Here is a 19,593-nt window from a genome sequence, read left to right on the forward strand (position 1 = left end):
ACCCTGGTGGATTTGACTTCAAACATTTCTTCTTCCAAATGGACTCTAAGCTGGAATGTCTTTTAAGTATCCCATCAGGGCCTCCTCCCCTTCAGACAGAGGTTCCACCACAGGAGAGCAGGAAAGGCAGTATTTACATATTTTAAACAAAATATTTTGTGATGCATATCCAAATATTACAATTCTTGGAGCTGCTCCAATTTGCACATCCTATTTGGTGTAAGGAACACTTACATTTCAGATTTGCATCACCTCTTTAGAAGGCTACTGAGGTAGTGAAAGAGAGTAACTAATCCTTATACTAATCTGTAGGACGTGATGGTGAAGGCATAACTTCAAGAAAGATACTTCTCGCCTCTTAACAAACCCTCCTGTCTTGACTTGTCTAGTGTGGACCCTAATGATCAAAAGAAAACAGCCTGTTATGACATTGATGTGGAAGTAGATGACCCCTTGAAAGCCCAAATGAGCAACTTCTTGGCCTCCACCACTAACCAACAAGAAATTGCTTCCCTGGATATCAAGGTAGCACATTATCAACTGTGTGGGAGGAAAAAGACTAACCTTTCCTAGCTTGTGGATTAATGTAGTGTGTATGATAGTATATTTGCACACAACTCCTTTAAGAAGGTCTAGTTACTCCAACAGCGTTCATAAAATCATACTTGTCATGGAAAACTTTCTTATATGGGGTGTTTTCTCTATGTTTGAGAATGAAAAACAAACAAACTGCCCACTAAAGTGTCTCAGGAACAGCAGATGAATAAATAGAGGATTTTAAACTAGAACAGGGAAGTGGAAACAAACAATCCCACTTTTGAAGTCTCTTTGCCACAATTTGTGACATATTTTTAGTGGTGCAATATTACTTTTTTATTTTATTTCTGCAATTCAAATCCTATTCAGTTACAAAAGAGATTATAAGCAGCTTGCAAGTAACCAAAACACAAAGTATTAATTACCTATCTCAGGGAGTGGGTCTACTGCACTATCAATCCCCAGAGGTTTTCTGGGGAATAATGATGTCAGAAGTCTCTTCCTTGAAATAGGCAATTATTGTTTTTCAGGTTTCTTTTAATTCTATTTTACTTCAGCATTGTTTTAAGCAACTTAGAACCTTTTTGGGAATTAGTGGCAGAAAGAAAAAGAAAGAAAAACATTAAAATTAGAATTATTTTACACACACACACACACGTGTGTGTGTGTGTGTGTAATATTTTATATCTTTAATTATAAAAATCCAAACAAAGGAAGTGTAAGAATTTAGTGCCTGATTTACATTGCATGCCATGTGTCTTTCTTTCCCTTTAAGTTGATTTTCAAAACTTCAATTTCTGTTATCTTCCTGTTAGTTGAACTTAGATAAGCATCAGTAAAGGGGTGAGTAAATTCTGTGCCTCACTTGGCATTTAAAAATTATGACAGTACAAAGAAAGCAAAGAAAAAAAATCAAAATTAGAAAAAGAAGTAAAAATAATTTGTATTCTTTCTCTTTAATCTTTCCTACTCACCATGTTGTCTAAGGACAATAGGAAGTTAGTGTTCTCACATCTTCCATTCACATTGCTCAGTATTGTATTTATGTCTCTATTCCTTTTTCCTGCTTGTTTCCTGCTCCAGAATCTTTATAAAATGCATTGATTTAAAATAACAGCTGGTGCTATATAGTGTTGCAGGATTTGAAGACTATTGATTGATAGTCATTACTTGTTTGTTCTAGGCACTAGATATCCCTCCAAATCTTGGGCCCACATTATTAACATAATGTCAGCCTTGGAACGCTGACACATAATTTTAATTTAATTTTAATGTTTCCAGACTTCAGTTATTAATTTTAAGTTAATTGAGTTAATTCTGCTCTTTTTCATAAGGCACTTTTTGTATTTTTATACAGATTCATGAAACAATCGAATCTATTAATCAATTGAAGACACAACGAGATTTTATGCTGAGTTTTAGTAATAATCCTCAGGATTTTATTCAGGAGTGGATCAGATCTCAACAGAGGGATTTGAAGGTAAGTATTTGGATGACTAGGGAGGATTTATGCAGGGGTAAATAACTCCATACATGAATACCCAGTAAGCAACATTGAATTAAATCATGGAATTGCTAGAACACTTCCATAATTTGGCTTTTACTGTCCATTATTTGACAGCTGACATTATTTGTCAGTTACTCATACATTTTGAAATGCATGCTACATGGATAGAAATAAGTTCCCTTTTTGTTTACATGTTTGTTGATCCCACTCTTATATGAGGGTTGAAGTAATCCTTCCTTCCCCTGAGTTTTTTCATATCTTGAAGAAAAGAAAATATACAAAGTAGATAATTTATTCCATTGACTGGGAAAGATGCATTTTAAATGGGAAGGAAGAAATAAAATAGAAATAACATATTTATGTATTCTTCAAATGTATCTGACTATCCAATATTAATACATTACTGGGCTATAATAATATTTATATGGTGCAATATAATCTAGGTATATCAGTGCCTACCTTTCTTTATATTAACTAGCTAAATTTCAGTATGACTAAGTCTCAGTGGAGTTCTATTTTGGAACGTAACATTAAATGTTCCACAATTCCTTTTTCCATACCTCCATTTTGCCGTAGATTATCACAGATGTGGCTGGAAATCCAGAAGAAGAGAGACGGGCTGATTTCTATCAGCAGCCATGGATGCAAGAAGCTGTTGGACGACACATCTTTGCAAAGGTAGAACATAATTCAGTGTTACTTAAAAAAAAAATCTAACATTTTTTCCTAACTTCAACATGAAGACAGAGTGAACATAGAACTGTATTATTAATGCAGTGCAGTCTTCAAACTGCAGTCATTCTTTCAGTGCAGACTTCAAAGCTGATTAAGGTGCTTTCCTTCTTACATTCAACCTATTTTTTCTCTCCATGGAATTCCTTTGTAGAAGTACATAACAACTTTCCCCAGCAATTATTGATGAAACAATTGTATTTTCTGTCCAATATTATATTTGGTGACACTGAGATAATTTATCCTAAAATGACAGAGCACGTTAAGGAAGGAGCCAAATACGTATCTTGTGCTTGTTCTATTTGTGGCTCTCATCTATATAATGGTTTTCTGTCTTTCAGGTTCAGCAGCGCAGACAAGAACTGGAACAAGTGCTTGGTGTTCGCCTTACTTAGTGCTTGCCTTCTTTTGCAGTTCTTCCACACTTCCTGGTACTTTGGAATGGACCAATAGACAGACAGTCCTTGTCCTTTCCCCTTGGAAGGTGGGGAGGATTCTGCTGCCATTGCATAGTATGTATTCAGTACTCTCCATGGACTCATATAAGGCATCCTTCAGCAGAGAAGGAAGCTCTTCTCCCTCCCCAGAACTTGCCCTTCATGTGTGCTTTGCCTTTGGGGCACTGGGAAATTTTATTTCGAGTTGCTTCTACCTCTTAGCAGAGCTTTTAGTCTTGCAATGCAGGAACCTTCTGCTCACTTTTAACCAAAGCTTGTGTCCATTCCTGCCAGTTTTGCTGGCATTTAATCTTTGCACTATATCTTTTGTGTTTGGCTGGGGTAGAGTTTTGTTTCCTGTAGAAAGTTTAACGTTGGTGGTGGCCTTTATTCCTCCCTATGCAACTGATATTCCACAGTATCAAAAGGGGAGGGGGTTTGGGTGCTCAGATGTTGCTATGCTGTTAATAACATTCATTTCCTATTAATATATATGTGCGTGTGTGATTTAGAACAGTGGAGAGTGTATTTTATAAAAAGGTTACAATGCTGGAGGAAATACTCCTGGGGCTACCAGCCAAAAGATATAAGAAATGATTTTCCTCAACCCTCTCTAACTTCAAGTGCCTTCATTTTCCAGGCTTTTAGGCCCTCAGCACTTAAATCTTCCAAAGATTATCTCCCTGCTTCCAGGCCTGCCCCTTGATATAGTTTGGCTAAGTAGAAGCTGATGGAATGTTTATCTATAAGCAAGTATGTTATCAATTTCTATGTTAATTTTTTAAAAATAAAAATACATTTTAGCAACAACTGGCATTAAAAATCATTTTTTGGTTCCTTAGGATGTTGGAGGCATTGATTAAAGCATGTGTTACACTAACTAGTTTGTTAAATGGAAACGGCTTTAATGAAAGATAAGTAGCATACTATATATTAAGACATGAGGTTACACTGCATATCCCTTGAGCAGCACTGTGACCTATGTGGACTAGAGTTCCCCAACCTTTCCAGCATCTAGTTTTGTGCCTGGACTGGCAGGGGGGAGGGGATGGTTCCATGCAAGTGGCTAGCAAGAGCGCACATGCACTCCATATGTGCTCTCACAAATGGCCCACGCATGCTTGCCTGTTGCTTATACAAGTGGGGATGTGCACGTGCATGCTCACACATCACTTCCACGGCCCGGTTCCAAATGGTTTATAGCCCAGTAGTGGGCCATGGCCTGGGAGTTGGGGGTCTCCAGATGTTGACTGCAAAATTATTTTTCATATGCAGAATGTTCAAAAGGAAACTTTACTGTCATTGCACCTCATACAACGAAATCAAACACCATCTTCAGAAACTATTCCAACTGTATTGAGTACATGAAGTCATCTAGTTTTGTGCCTGATTGCAACACATATCCAGTTGATTTTGAATGTAGTAAGGCTACTTTGAACTTGTTAAAAAGATCAGTTCCAAAGTGGTTCAGTAACACATTAGAATCTCACCCGCATTTGTACAATGGTCCAAACATGAAACTTTTATTATTACTATTTTGACCACAAAGTTCAAGATACCTTAAGAAGTCTCTTCCCTGAAAGCTTAGATTTTGATATGAGTCCACTAAACTTAGTTCTTAAGCTCCCAACAATTGCATGTCCTGATTTACTGCACACAAAAACTTGTATCTTAACAAAAACAGCCCAATAAATACTGGTAGTTGCAACTGCTTCGTTTATTGGAGGGGAGCGGGAACAGGATGGGGAAAGCAGGTTCTCTATCTCAAAATTACAATGTTTAATTAGCAGAATTACTTCCAAAAATTCACAGCAGTATTTAGTTAAATTTTTGTTATGGTACAATTTTCACTTCACAAAGCAAAGGAACCTATTTAGTTAACTGTTTCTATTCACAGATGCAATTCCAGTTCTTGCTTTGAAGACATCAAAATAAGCTAATGAGGGGCCTTTAACAAGATTTGAATGAGTTTTTTATTATCACCAATTGTAATTTTTTCCCCTAAGCAGTTTTCCTCCCCTTTACTTTAAAATTATTATGACAATTTCAATATATTTACCACCATTTGATAGGTACAAAGATATTAGGGATGCACAAAATTTTTCAACCCAGGAACAGACTTCTTGTTTTCTACATTAGTCTGGTTTGGAAGAATTGCTTTCAGAATTGTCATGAAGTAGCATGAAATAGCAGAGTGATACAGAATATTCAGTTCTTGATCAAGTTGCACACATATCTAATACAAATTAGAAGTACAAAATCTTGAAAACAGAACTGAAAATGCAGTTTCAAAGACATGTCACTACAGACTTAACTAGGCTTTTAGGAGGACCTCATCTCCTAAAATGTTAACAGAAAACGTGTAATTAATTTCATTGCTGAAAACTGAACAAATTATTTAAAAAAAAACACCCTTTTCCCCTCCACCACTTATGATCATTTATGTTATTTTATTACATGAAAAACAAGTAAATGACATAATGGGAAGTAATTTGACGAAACAGCAGCAATTTTTTACTACTTCCAGAGCTTCTTGATAGACATGTTCTTCTCACTGTCTTTTTGCATAACCTGCCAAGGGAAAAGCAGCATTAGAAACAAAGCATAAAGTAAAATATAAATTTCAGCTTCTTAAAAGCTTTCTTCTACCACTAGGTTGGCTATTTAAATCCATACATATTATCTCTTCCTGACCAAAAAACCCCTCTCAACTTCTTAATTCCATGATAAAATTTTACCTTCAAGTTACCTTCATTATCCTATTTTAATAAAAATGCAGGAGTTTTTGATATAAGTCTGCTATCACTCACCTATCCAGTTAAATATCAGACTTCAAATAATTCAACTTTTGAGAACTCCACTATTACATGCTACAGCTTCTCTGGAAAAAGCAGTTCTGGTTTAGTCACTCTTAACCACAAGTTGTACCCAGTTACAATTTTAATAGTCATCCTAATTAATTATTCAGCATTCAAAGTTATGATGGCACTGAACAAATGTGGTTATGACTTGTTAGTTCCAGCTTTCCCAGCACCCCTGTGATCATGTGACTGATCTGGGCAGTTGGCAACTAATTCACACTTAAAACTGATTGTATGCTCATCATTTGCAACATACCATGCTGGCTTCCACAGAAATTTATGGAGAAGCCAGCAGAGAAGATCAAAAGTTGCTTGGTAAGTATCTCTTATCCGTTCATTCTCCATAGCCCTTCTATGCTTGTACTGGCCATTTGCACAATCAGTGACCTGTGCCTCTCACATCCCCTCCTGCACCTGACCCGTGTTGCTTGTGCAAATCGTCCTTGATCTACATTTCTTGAAGGCAAATATATCCCCTTGCAATCTCCCTGACCTATCTCATGCTTCTTGTGCACTTCCCTGACCCACCCAACAACTCACCATCGTTAACTTTCCCTGTGTGTGCCTCTTATACTCTCTCTTCCACCTTCTTTTGTGCCTGCCAGTCTAGGAATTACAATTGTCTGCTGGTTTCCCATGGTTGCCTTGCCTAATGACTACTACAGGATTCAGTTAACAATGGCAGCCAGAACTGCAGAGATTGCCATCATTAAGTGATGCAACTGTGTTTTATGACCTTATCACTTATTGTCAGAAATTCCAATCCTAATTGTCATCGTAAGTTCAGGGATACTTCTATCACAATTAGCATGCCCAGTGGATATTCTGAATCAAAATTAAAAGCATTACAATTCAATATATAAGAAAACTTGTTAGGGAAGTCAGCTGTATATTTGGGTATTTCTCTTGTCTCATATCAATCATCAACAGTACCTTTGCTACAGCCATTTCAAAGTCTTCTTGAGTTACGTGTACTCTCCTCTCTCTCAATGCATACATTCCAGCCTCTGTACATACACCCTGCAACACAAGTTTGTACAATATACCTATGTCTTGTTCCATTCAAATATCAAGTGAACATAGAGCTCAGCCAGACCATCTTTTGCCTTATCTAAAAACAATACAATTGTTCCTAATGCTGAGAGTGGAGATTTTTAAATCATATATATGCATAAAGTGCTAATTTTAATTCAAGCACTAATTCTTGGAAGTACTTCTTTTGAAACATTATATGCTTTAACACCAATATTCATTTTCACCTATCATAAAAAAGAACCATGCAAATAATGGTCTCTTCAGTGTTGAAAAACAGTTTAGCACAGCAGAATGGCAAAATAACATTTGAAGAGCATAAAAATATCAGGAAAATATTTGCCAATATCCCTTCTATTCACAAGTGCAAAACTAAGTTGAAAAACTATATCCTCGTATATTTCTAATACTCAATGACTTTTTAAAAAAATCATTCACTTTAAAAGGTACAGCAGCTGATCTGACATCCCTTTAAATCAGAATTTCTCCATTACCTTGACCTCAGCCCCAGAAGCCCCCGGCATTAGTTCTGCAATCTTCCGTAGATTGATTCCTCTTGTCAGATTCATCTTACGAGAGTGAATCTTCAGGATGTCTAGACGAGCCTATTGGAATCAAAAAGGAGAGCCAAAACAGTATAGAAAGTGCAATACAGTACAGTTGATGGACATTCTCTCTTCAGCATCTCCTTATTGGAGAAAGTCTATTATAAGCATGCGAAAAGCTGCCCCAGTGTTACCTCTTCATTTGGAGGTGGGAATTCAATTTTTCTATCAATGCGGCCAGGACGAAGCAGTGCTGAATCCAAGATGTCTATGCGATTGGTTGCCATAATTACCTGTAAAAAGATAGTTACTGAACTGCAGTCAATATTCTAGTTAATGTATTCAGGTATGTTTATATTTATCCTATCCCACTCCCAAGCCTAAAAAGTGTGTCTTTTGAGATATCTATTACAAATCTCTCTTATATAACTAACCTCCTCTACCCAAATTCTTTTTATTCATCCCTTCTTTATTTTTACTGGTGGCATAACTTTATAGTCATATATGCAACTATATAAGACTAAAAATGTTTCTGCCACTAAGGAAAAAAAATCAAACTGTGTCAAGAAAAGCAAAACATAATAAAAAAGACTTAACCCCCTGAATCCTTCATTAGATTAAAAAAAACATTACTTTCATTTTGGCTTGTCGTAATTTGTAAAATCTTCCAAAAGTCTGAACTGTATGCCTGAGGTCCCAATGACTTTGTCATATAACCAAGATTTTAAAAATTCTACTACAGCAGAATCGGTGAACACACTTATGATGTTACACCTATCTCAACATACCTTGATGTTCTTAGTAGCTTCAAAACCATCAAGCTGGTTGAGCAATTCCAACATTGTACGCTGAACTTCACTGTCCCCACCAGATCCACCTTCCAAGCGAGAAGAACCAATGGAGTCTATCTCATCCATGAAGATGATGGAAGGAGCATGCTCCCGTGCCATAACAAACAGCTCACGTACCATTCGTGCACCTGTCACCATAAATCAAACATAGCCGCTGAAATGACCACAGTATGCCCCTGGTTGGAAGAGCAAATTCCATTAATCCCTCCACTAACATGGATTCTTTTAAATATTTTGCTGCAGTTCTAATTTTAATTCCATTTTCTATCCCTGAATTCCTTTCCAAGGCATCTTTTTTTAACTCTGGATTTCACATGATTACTATATTGCTGAAGTGCATCTCCTGGAAAAGACTGCTTAAATACTGCAATGCACAGAGCTATTCTTGAACACCATCCAGAAGCTTCAACTGGCCTAGAATTCAGAAGCATGGAAAGTAATATGCATGCTTCAATATATCCCTGTGACAACTCTGCTCCACTAGTTGCACTGGTTACCAGTCTGCTTCTAGGTGCAATTCAAGGGACCAATTATAAGTAGTTCTTGACTTAGAATCATTCAAAGTTATGATGGTGCTGAAAAAAGTGACTTGTGACCAGTATGTGCTGTTACAACCATTTCAACATCTAGGCTCATGTGATTGAAATCTGGATATTTGGCAGCCATCATTTATTTACATTTGCAGTATCCTATGGTCATGTGACTACCATTTGCAACTTTCCAGGGACAAGTAAAATCAATAAAGTAAACTGGATTCACTTAACAACTGCAGCAAAATGGTCATAAATTGTGTGTAGTTCACTCAACTACCTTGTTTAGTGATGGAAGTTGGGCAATGCATAAATTGAATAAATTAAATTAAAATTTGAAACCACAAAATCCTTTTCCAAAAGTTACCTTCTCCAATGAATTTTTGCACAAGTTCAGAGCCAGAGACACGGATGAAAGTACAGTCAGTGTGATGAGCCACAGCCCGGGCCAGCAAAGTTTTCCCAGTACCAGGGGGTCCATACAATAGCACACCCTGTATAAGAGAACTTAAGATTAATGGGGGATATACAAGAGTTCCAAGTTCAAAGAATGAAGCAGGGACTTTATGCAGTATGCTGCACCCCACCCTTTAGGCAGCTTCCATTCTTATTCAATGAAACCAAACATAAGCGCACATAGGCATGGAAAGTTGGCTATGAGTTTAAAACATTGCTTTGGAGAAGTAATGATGTGCCTCATTAAAAATCAGCTTTAGTACCATTTAGCAATTAGCAATTCATTTTCCAAAGTGCCTATAATCAATTGCAATATTTATCAAATTTATACACTACCTATCTCAGGGTAGTTTATAAATGAAAGCCACATAGTCATAGAAAAGAAACATAGATAAAAACAAAAGTTAACATGTTAAAAAGCTGGGACTGTCCTGAAGCCATCAACCACTCCCAGGATTGTAAGTTGCTCTCAGATTTGTGAGCCAGTTGTCAGGTTTTGATGTTCTTCTGAAAGGCTACTAAAGTGCAGACCCATCTTACCTCTGTCCACAGGACAGGGGCAACAGCAGAGAAGTGTGTCTTCCTAGACTGTCAATCTAAAGGCCCTCCTAATCATAACTGCCACCTATTTCATTATGAGTCATGGATCTAGGACACCAGATTACACACCTTGTCTATCTGGGACAGGATAAACTTAGCCAAGACCCATGTTGTAAACTCCCTAGATACACAGGAACCTCCTACTCAAAGCCAGTTCATCTTACCAGGGGTTCAATTGAAGCCCTGTGTTTCCCATCCAGACGACAGCAGGCAGCCCAAAAGGGCATCCACAATATCACTTAATTTACCCAGGACAGAGATATACCCTAGGTGAATTAAGCATGATACCTCAGTCTGAATCTGCAAATTGGATACGTCAGTTCATGGTGAAGGATAATTTAGTAGCTCCATGTTAAAAATGTTAAAAAGAGGAGAAAGGACACCAAGCCCTGCAGTACCCCACTAAGCAGGAACAGCAGGCTGGACTTATCAGTACCAACTGGAATTAGCCTTGGAGGGAGAATATGAAGTAGTATAAAATTGTGCCCCCCTCCCCACCTCCAAAGCTGACCTGAAAGAAAACCATGGGCGGTGATATCAAAGGCTATCGAGAAGTGAAGAATTCAGATGAATTAGCTACTTCCATCCCGTTCCTGCTAGAGATCATCCAAAAGTATGACCAAAGTCCTTTCTGTCCCTTTTCTGAGCTTAAAACATGACTAAAAGTGGTGCAAACAATCTATATCATTCAGGATTCTCTAAAGCTGTATCATGATCACCTTTTTTAAAAAGGAAAGTTGGGAGACGACAAAAATATCCAGAAAAGTGGCCACAATCAAGAGAAGGTGCACTAGCATGATTTTAAGTAGCATCGGCAATATCCCCTCCCTCAAGGATGAATTAAACATCACTAGGGCCCACCCACATGTCATCTCCCAGGTAGCCTTAATCAACCAGGAGGGACATGGATCTAATTCATAGGGGGCCAACACTTACAGTTCTGAGGGTCCAAGAGGATCAATGTGTTCCCAGATAACTGGGTAAATTCATTCCTCAGTCATTTCCAAAGGACATGCACCATGCTTTGTCTCCAACTGAGAATAAATCCAGATAGATTTTATCTATCGGATGCACTGAAAATTCTTAAGTATAGCCTGAAGACAAACTTTAAAAGCTCCCTTACCCAAGAGGATCTAGGAAACCCTAAACAGGAAGCACTCTATGGATACAGTAAGAGTGGAGAAATACTGTCATTTCTCCACTCTTACCTTAACTCTACAGTGTAGGCCTCAATAGTGGCTCTTAACTTATAATTGGATTCATTTTTCATCTTCCTACAATGGCATTGTAGATGTCTCTTGACCCTTTTCAGCTCTCTCAATTCCTCTATAAAACATAGAGAATACCAAGAACAAAAGGCCAAGAGGAGTCACACAAATGTCCAAGAGGAATCATGCCCAAGGCCTCAGCTATTCATATCCCTTTCTCAAGTAATTAAATCAGAAATTTATCACTGGAAAGATTCAAGCAGAAGCTCCAACTTACCAATGAAAACTGATTACATGATTTTCAACTAATTATTCTCTCTGCCTATTTTATTTCACAAGGTTATTATGGACACGGAATGGAGAAACAATGCTTTGTACGAAATCAATTTAACAAATTAGTTTATGGTGGAAAGGGATGTCTAAATCTTGTAAGCATATCCTAAACTATAAATCAAGAGAAACTTTCAAATAAGCTTGCTTCAACACCCAATGAATTATGAATTATCATAGCGCCTACCTATTGCTTTTCAGAGTACATTGCATATGGAGGTAACCCACCTAGCTCATTATATACACAGAACCACAATAATGCTCTAACATCTCAAGCACATTATTTCCCAGGTCTCGGTACTGAAATTTTTGGACTGTACAAGTAATCCCCAGGTTATAAGCATCCCCTTAGCGAACATTCGAAGTTATGCAATAAGCACCCTCTACCATTTGAGAACAAGGCCCGAAACTACAAATCTTTCAGCACCACGGCAGTTGTTTGGCCTTATGAAGCACTGCTCTGCAACATTCATCCTGCACACTGTCGGCCGAAATGGAGCTTCTGAGGGGTGGATCCGGCCCTCTAAATGCTCCATTCGGCCCTCCACTGGCCTTCCCCAGCCCATTGCAGGTCGAAATGGAGCTTCTGAGGGGTGAATCCCTCTGATGCTTTATTTGACCTCCATGGGCCTCCCCCAGCCCACTGGAAGCCAAAATGGAGCTTCCAAGGGTTGGATCCGGCCCCAAGAAACTCCATTTCGGCCTGCAACGAGCCGGGGAGCCCCAGAGGTCCAAACATAGCATTGGAGGGCCGAATTCAGTCCTCAGAAGCTCCATTTCAGCCAGCAACTTGCTGGGCGAGGCCCAAACAGAACTGCAGAGGGGCGCACGAGGCTAGAGGAGACTGCTTGCTAGATCTTCACAAGGTAAGTGACCCAGCATGGCAGATTGGGGGGGAAGAAACTGAGGTATTTCAATGGGTTGGGGAGGCCTTGGGTGGTCTTAGGCAGGTGGCCTGTTCTATCAGTAGGCTCCCCATGGCCTTCCCCGCCCTGAAATATCTCTTGTGCACTTAATGAGCCTCACATTTGATTAGCGAATGTGTGGGTGAAAGGAGGGAGTGATCCCGCTCAAGGTACGATATTCACTCCCACAAATCTTTGGGGTATGAATGGAATAAGCAGACTCAACTACATTCGTAACTCTATAACTTGAGAACTACAGGTTAAACTTGAAAAATTAGAATATCGTGCAAAAGTTCATTTCAGTAATGCAACTTAAAAGGTGAAACTAATATATGAGATAGACTCATTACATGCAACGCAAGATAGTTCAAGCCATGATTTGTCATAATCGAGATGATTATGGCTTACAGCTCATGAAAACCCCAAATCCACAATCTCAGAAAATTAGAATATTGTGAAAAGGTTCAACATTCTAGGCTCAAAGTGTCCCACTCTAATCAGCTAATTAAGCCATAACACCTGCAAAGGGTTCCTGAGCCTTTAAATGGTCTCTCAGTCTGGTTCAGTAGGAATCACAATCATGGGAAAGACTGCTGACCTGACAGTTGTGCAGAAAACCATCATTGACACCCTCCATAAGGAGGGAAAGCCTCAAAAGGTAATTGCAAAAGAAGTTGAATGTTCCCAAAGTGCTGTATCAAAGCACATTAATAGAAAGTTATGTGGAAGGGAAAAGTGTGGAAGAAAAAGGTGCACAAGCAGCAGGGATGACCGCAGCCTGGAGAGGATTGTCAGGAAAAGACCATTCAAAAGTGTTGGGGACTTTCACAAGGAGTGGACTGAGGCTGGAGTCAGTGCATCAAGAGCCACCACACACAGACGAATCCTGGACATGGGCTTCAAATGTCATATTCCTCTTGTCAAGCCGCTCCTGAACAACATCAGAAGCGTCTTACCTAGGCTAAAGAAAAACAGAACTGCTCAGTGGTCCAAAGTCCTCTTTTCTGATGAGAGCAACTTTTGCATCTCATTTGGAAACCAGGGACCCAGAGTCTGGAGGAAGAATGGAGAGGCACACACTGCAAGATGCTTGAAATCCAGTGTGAAGCTTCCAGAGTCTGTGTTGATTTGGGGAGCCATGTCATCTGCTGGTGTTGGTCCACTGTGCTTCATTAAGTCCAGGGTCAACGCAACTGTCTACCAGGAGATTTTGGAGCACTTCATGCTTCCTTCCGCAGACGAGCTTTATTGGGGATGCTGACTTCATTTTCCAGCAGGACTTGGCACCTGCCCACACTGCCAAAAGCATCAAAACCTGGTTCAATGACCATGGGATTACTGTGCTTGATTGGCCAGCAAACCTGAACCTGAACCCCATAGAGAATCTATGGGGCATTGCCAAGAGAAAGATGAGACATGAGACCGAACAATGCAGAAGAGCTGAAGGCCGCTATTGAAGCATCCTGGTCTTCCTTAACACCTCAGCAGTGCCACAGGCTGATAGCTTCCATGCCACACCACATTGAAGTAGTAATTGCTCCAAAAGGGGCCCAAACCAAATACTGAGTACATATGCATGCTTATACTTTTTAGAGGTCCGATATTGTTCTATGTACAATCTTGTTTTATTGATTGCATGTAATATTCTAATTTTCTGAGATTGTGGATTTGGAGTTTTCATGAGCTGTAAGCCATAATCATCACAATTATGACAAATCACGGCTTGAACTATCTTGCTTTGCATGTAATGAGTCTATCTCATATATTAGTTTCGCCTTTTAAGTTGCATTACTGAAATAAATGAAGTTTTGCACGATATTCTAATTTTTTGAGTTTCACCTGTACTTGTATATACCAAGGATTGAAGTTGAAACAAAACATGCTATACCTCCTCTTAACCTCTCACATTCCCATCTTATTGAAGTTTTTCAAAAGCAATCTAATATCCTTTCAATTTGTCAAGGTTTATGTGCCCCTTTGAAACACTTTTTACTTGCCTTTGGTTGAGCAATGCCCAAAGCTTCAAAAAGCTCTGGATGTTTAACTGGAAGCTCAATCACTTCCTTAATCTCTTTTATTTGCTTGTCGAGACCACCAATCATCTCATAGGTGGAATCTGGTACTTTCTCCACCATCATTAATGAAACCAGAGGATCCACTTTGTTTGGTAGTATCTTATGCAATGTGTAGCTATCGTTCCTCAGAGCAACACGACAGTTTGGTGTCACCTGGACAGTAAAGAGGAAAATAAATTGTAAGTAATGGAAGCAGGCCTAGTTTCTGATGAACCATTGGGGGGAACTACAAATCCAGATTAGGAAAGACCTTATCGCCAACAGCTTACTCACATCATTGATGTCTATGTTTTTATCCACATCAACCACAAACTTGCCTTCTGGATGAACCTGAAATACAAAATAGCTAATTAACTCTACTGGAAAAAATATTTCTTGTATTGTAACAGCCAACAAGCTAAAGTCAATAAGCAATGCTGTTATGTATAGCTGTACAATAACGGCTGGTTCATAGCTTCTTTTGCAAAAGCAAATGAAACAGCTATAAAGAAAACCCTCCATTATTTTAGGAGAGTTAATTTTGGAATGCATGTCAAAACTGGATTCATTCAACATTCACTATTAAACCATATTATGTATATTTGCTGCCTTAAGTTACTTTTGAAAAAAGGGCAGGATCTAATACATAAAATTTGCTGCTCTTGTCCTGAAATACTGTGGCAAACTACATTAAGAGGCTTAATTTTTAATTAGGTAATCTTTGATTTAAACATCACAGCTGCTACGATAACCCTAAATAAATTTCAGTTAGTCACTGTCAATTTTATTCCAACATTGCAAATACAACATAGTTGCTACCAATTTGTCTCAAAGATCTAAGAATTACAAAGATGCACAGAGTGTTTATTACTGCTCTATATACAGGAAATCTAAACTTAGGACCACAACTGGGACCAGAATTTCTGTTGCTAAGCAAGGTAGTCACATCCAATTGTACAACCTTTTTTGCCATGTTATTAAGCAAATCTGGCTTCCCCCACTGACTTTGCTTGTTGAAAGCTGCTGGGAAGATTGCAACTGATGGAAACATGAGCCTGGGATGTTGCAAAACCGTAAATACATATTGGCTGCCAAACACCTAGTTTGATCATGGGTATACTGTGACAGTCATAAATACAAGGACCAGTCATGGGTAATTTTTTCAGTCCTGTTGTGACTTCAAACTGTCATTAAATGATTCATTACAAGTCAAGGACTACCTGTGGTATACATGCAACTCTTTTCTTCTCCCCTCCCCCCACAGCAATTTTACCTTAATAATCTTCACTTAGTGAAGCTTTCAGAAGTGTTTTAACCCTATACATCTTAACCCTATACATACCCTATTCATTTACATAAATATTAAAAAATACTAAAAACTATTATTCTCAAGACCCTGCTCCTATTTTGGTCTATTTCCAACTGAGGGAACAAATATCTGAAATAGAGATAGATGTGTGCAAGAAAAACCATACCTTGACTAGCACCTTCTTTTTGTCCATAGCCCTCACCACTTCACCCACATAGGAACCCTGTTCCTGCAGAAGTTGCAATTCCTCACGAAGCAGGCGTACTAGAATATGTAAAGTATTTAAATAATAAATAGTGCATCAATATAGGGTGATTGAATGGATGGCAGAAGAGTAAAACTTAAACACAATGTAAAGACAGCTGGCTTGGTATTCAAATTGGCATTCAGATGTCTTGAACACTCCTAGTAAATAATTTCCTAAGATATTATCTCAGTCTATCATTGCCTTGCCCTACATTTCTATAAGCTTATAAAATACATAAGTTAATACATAAACCTCATATGTACAAACATTTGAGGACTACAAAGATATCTTTAATTAAAACTTATTTAACAAATAAGCCACGTGTTTTATAGAGTGGTTCTGCTAGTATTTAATACATAATGCAGACCAATTCCATTGTGCTCTATAGCATAAATTTGGTTTTAGCTATTTAGGAGGTATAATATAAAAAGAGATATAAGGTATAGATCTGACCCACCAGGCTGCCCTGGAAAAAGTGATGGACTGACCCACAGCACCTCTACCAGCAAAACGGAACTCAGGAGGGTCGTGTGTGGCCCTTGCAAGATCCATTTTCGCTGGCAGAAGTGGAGGTTGCAAGGGCTGCAAGCATCTATCCCAAGCTCTGTTTTTTGCTGGCAGAGGGTTGCATGAAACCATCAGAGCTGGAAACAGAGTTCAGGAGCTTGTTTTTTCTGGTAGAACGCTCGCGCCACAGAGGCACCCCCAATACAAGTGATGTTGAGCTGGCCACACCCATCCCGGCCCCCCGAGGTCAAACACAACCCTGATGCAGCCCTCAATGAAAATGAGTTTGACAACCCTGATCTTACATCATTCTTATTTAAAAATGTCTTACATCATTCTTATTTAAAGTCTTACATCATTCTTATTTAAAATACCATATTCAACTCTCAAAATATTTATACAGCTTTGGCTATTCTGCTCTTCATTTCTTGGTCACAAAAGCAATCCAAAAAAGCACTATTTCTAACTTACCTTTGGCATTAAGTTCGTTCCTCTGAGCCTGCAGTCGCCTGAGATTCTGACTCTTATCATTGACTATCAACTACAAGGAAAAGGAAAAAGGCAAATACTCCATAAAAAACCCAGGCAGAAAATCAATTACCATTGCTTAGAGGTCACAATAATAAAATAAAAAGCATATATGCCCCGCTATTAGCATTATGTAATCTGGAGCAAAAAGCTTTGCAAAGCATTTGTACCACTTCAAGATATCAATTAAGACAGACAAAGGCAGCTATACTATTTCTACTCTAGCCTGGTATAAATTGGATAAAATACTAATAACCAAGTCTTTTAACTCTCATAGTAATAAGGAGGGTTCATTCCCCAGCATATTTCATTTTTAGGACCATATGCACCATGCCTTAAAAATTCATATCAAACATAGTAGACATATGTCAAAACCCTATTTTTCCTACATACATGACTTTATTCACAATTATGAGTGCCAGAACAGGATTATAGGTGTTTTCTTTTTGAAGCAATAATGCAAATGCTACATTATGCTACACATTATCATCCATAATGAAGATACAGTTGAAAGTTATCCAGGAATCACACTTCAAATCAACTACATTACAAACGTTTGAAAGCTTAATCTACCCATCAGAAGAAAAAGTGTAAAGAAAAGAACATGACTTTTAATCTTTCAGGAAATCAGTTAACTCTTACCTGCAGTTCCTCAATCTTGGATAGGTAATACTGGCGCAGCCCTGTCCCACCCTTGCCCTCATCCAGGTCCATCTGTCAAGGAAAAGCAGAACAGGGTAAGACAAACTCCCTTTTAAGTGTAGCTTTTCAATCAGAGCACAAGTAATTCCTGGCACCTGGTAACTGCCATTTCATACTTCGTTTAGTCCCTAAGATTTCTTTCTTTAAGAAATAATTAAAAGTCTAAAACAGTCTTTCTGTTTCACATCTCCACTTCCACAGAAAAGTCCTCTGAAATAATAACCTGAATTAGCAACAATATGAACATTCAAGGCACTTTCCTTGCAACATATCCATTCTATCTACCAATCAATTCACTTTATTTATTTATTTATTTATTTGATTTGCCAATTGTTTACAAGATAATAAGTATAAATGTATACATAGTTGTGAATACATGAAATGGTTACATATAAGAAAAATAAGAGAATAAGAGAAACAATAGGACAGGGACGGTAGGCACGTTGGTGCGCTTATGCACGCCCCCTACAGACCTCTTAGGAAAGGGGTGAGGTCAATAGTAGACAGTCTAAGGTTAAAGTTTTTGGGGTTTGGGGAAGACTTGTCTGTCTGTCTGTTATTACAAACATTTACATGATGTTAGCACAAAAATGCATCATGGAAATACATAATAAGGCAGACCTGGTGTGAAAATTCATTCTTTTTGAAATTCCCAAGGGACCTCGCACCCTCCGAGGCCAAAAATATAATTTTACAGTGGGGGGAAGGAGATTTATGGCAAAAAGCAAAGTTCAAGACATCTCCTAAAACTCCTAAATCCCATTTCCAGAGAATTATTCCTTCTCCCCCACTTCAGGCTGACAATATCCTCATCTTCAGATGCGGCTTTCGGGATAGACCGGATGGTCGCAAGTAAACATACATGAGACATATCCCCCCCTCGTTGTAATTACTGCCCTCCTTGTAACGTCACCAGAAAAAAAAAACGCCTTTCTACACCGGAACACCCTCCTCAGACAGGCCGCACCCCTTCCTATTGCTCTGCCCGGATACAATGAGAAACCATTTATTTTCGAAATCACATCTCTTCGACCTCTGTCCCACTAGCAGAACAAAAAATAGCCGTTGCTAACTCTGCGCTTTCCCTACCACTTTTTTTTTTTTCTTTTATAAAGTGGCAGCAGTTGCTTACGTGACTCAACAATCCACAAGGTCACTTACCTGCTCAGATGCCTCGACCGCCATTTTCTTTCGCTAGTATTAACTCTGGTCAGAAATGCGCGTGCGCCAAGCGAAGAAAGAAATAGCACGATGCACCTCCTTTTTCTTGGTTCTTGCCCTTAACAAACAGGGACGCCGGTGTTTCACCTGTGGAAAAGTTGTCCCGGAAATACAGCCTCTTGGGCGTTGTTGAAATCGTTGGATGTTGGAAGAGGACTTGTAGGGTTGAGTTTGGCTTTTAAGTACGATTTGTGAATGTGGGAAATAAATATGATTCAAACACAGATACCAAAAAGAAACAGTCTTTATAATATTTGGATTCAGACGTAATTACATTTAGAAATAGACTCCTTGAAAACACTGACTTCCTTTTAAAAAGTTTAACCTTAGACTGTCTACTATTGACCTCACCCCTTTCCTAAGAGGTCTGTAGGGGGCGTGCATAAGCGCACCAACGTGCCTACCGTCCCTGTCCTATTGTTTCTCTTATTCTTTTATTTTTCTTATATGTACCCATTTCATGTATCCACAACTATGTATACACTTATACTTAC

At 38.6% G+C, this 19,593-nt stretch overlaps 2 protein-coding genes across 4 annotated transcripts in view; one reads left to right on the forward strand and one right to left on the reverse strand.

The window, feature by feature from the left end:
- The window catches only part of SMARCD2 (SWI/SNF related BAF chromatin remodeling complex subunit D2), a 57,542-nt gene extending 53,519 nt beyond the window's left edge, over positions 1 to 4,023 (forward strand). For both annotated transcript variants that reach the window (XM_026669861.2, XM_087945490.1), the window contains exons 10-13: positions 390 to 525; positions 1,895 to 2,017; positions 2,621 to 2,722; positions 3,118 to 4,023. In XM_026669861.2, coding sequence (XP_026525646.1) covers positions 390 to 525; positions 1,895 to 2,017; positions 2,621 to 2,722; positions 3,118 to 3,171 — 415 coding nt within the window. In that variant the 3' untranslated portion in view covers positions 3,172 to 4,023. The remainder of the gene's footprint in view (positions 1 to 389; positions 526 to 1,894; positions 2,018 to 2,620; positions 2,723 to 3,117) is intronic.
- Positions 4,024 to 4,912: 889 nt separating this feature from the next.
- Positions 4,913 to 19,086, reverse strand: PSMC5 (proteasome 26S subunit, ATPase 5). 2 transcript variants are annotated; one of them, XM_026669862.2, is made up of 12 exons: positions 19,040 to 19,086; positions 17,819 to 17,890; positions 17,120 to 17,189; positions 16,061 to 16,158; positions 14,880 to 14,936; positions 14,529 to 14,759; positions 9,400 to 9,526; positions 8,440 to 8,630; positions 7,846 to 7,944; positions 7,601 to 7,711; positions 7,008 to 7,094; positions 4,913 to 5,784 (listed from the first exon to the last, which is right to left on the reverse strand). In XM_026669862.2, the coding sequence occupies exons 1-12, from the start codon at positions 19,061 to 19,063 to the stop codon at positions 5,731 to 5,733; spliced, it is 1,221 nt and encodes a 406-aa protein (XP_026525647.1). In that variant the 5' UTR covers positions 19,064 to 19,086; the 3' UTR covers positions 4,913 to 5,730. The 2 variants fall into 2 exon arrangements, with proteins under 2 accessions (XP_026525647.1, XP_026525648.1); XM_026669863.2 differs by lacking the exon at positions 19,040 to 19,086 and adding an exon at positions 18,500 to 18,808.
- Between the last annotated feature and the right edge of the window lie 507 nt (positions 19,087 to 19,593).

The sequence above is a fragment of the Notechis scutatus genome, chromosome Z (genome assembly GCF_049901735.1).
Source record: "Notechis scutatus isolate UNSWTSFEM ecotype Mainland chromosome Z, rNotScu1.2, whole genome shotgun sequence".
In the NCBI taxonomy this organism is placed as follows: domain Eukaryota; kingdom Metazoa; phylum Chordata; class Lepidosauria; order Squamata; family Elapidae; genus Notechis; species Notechis scutatus.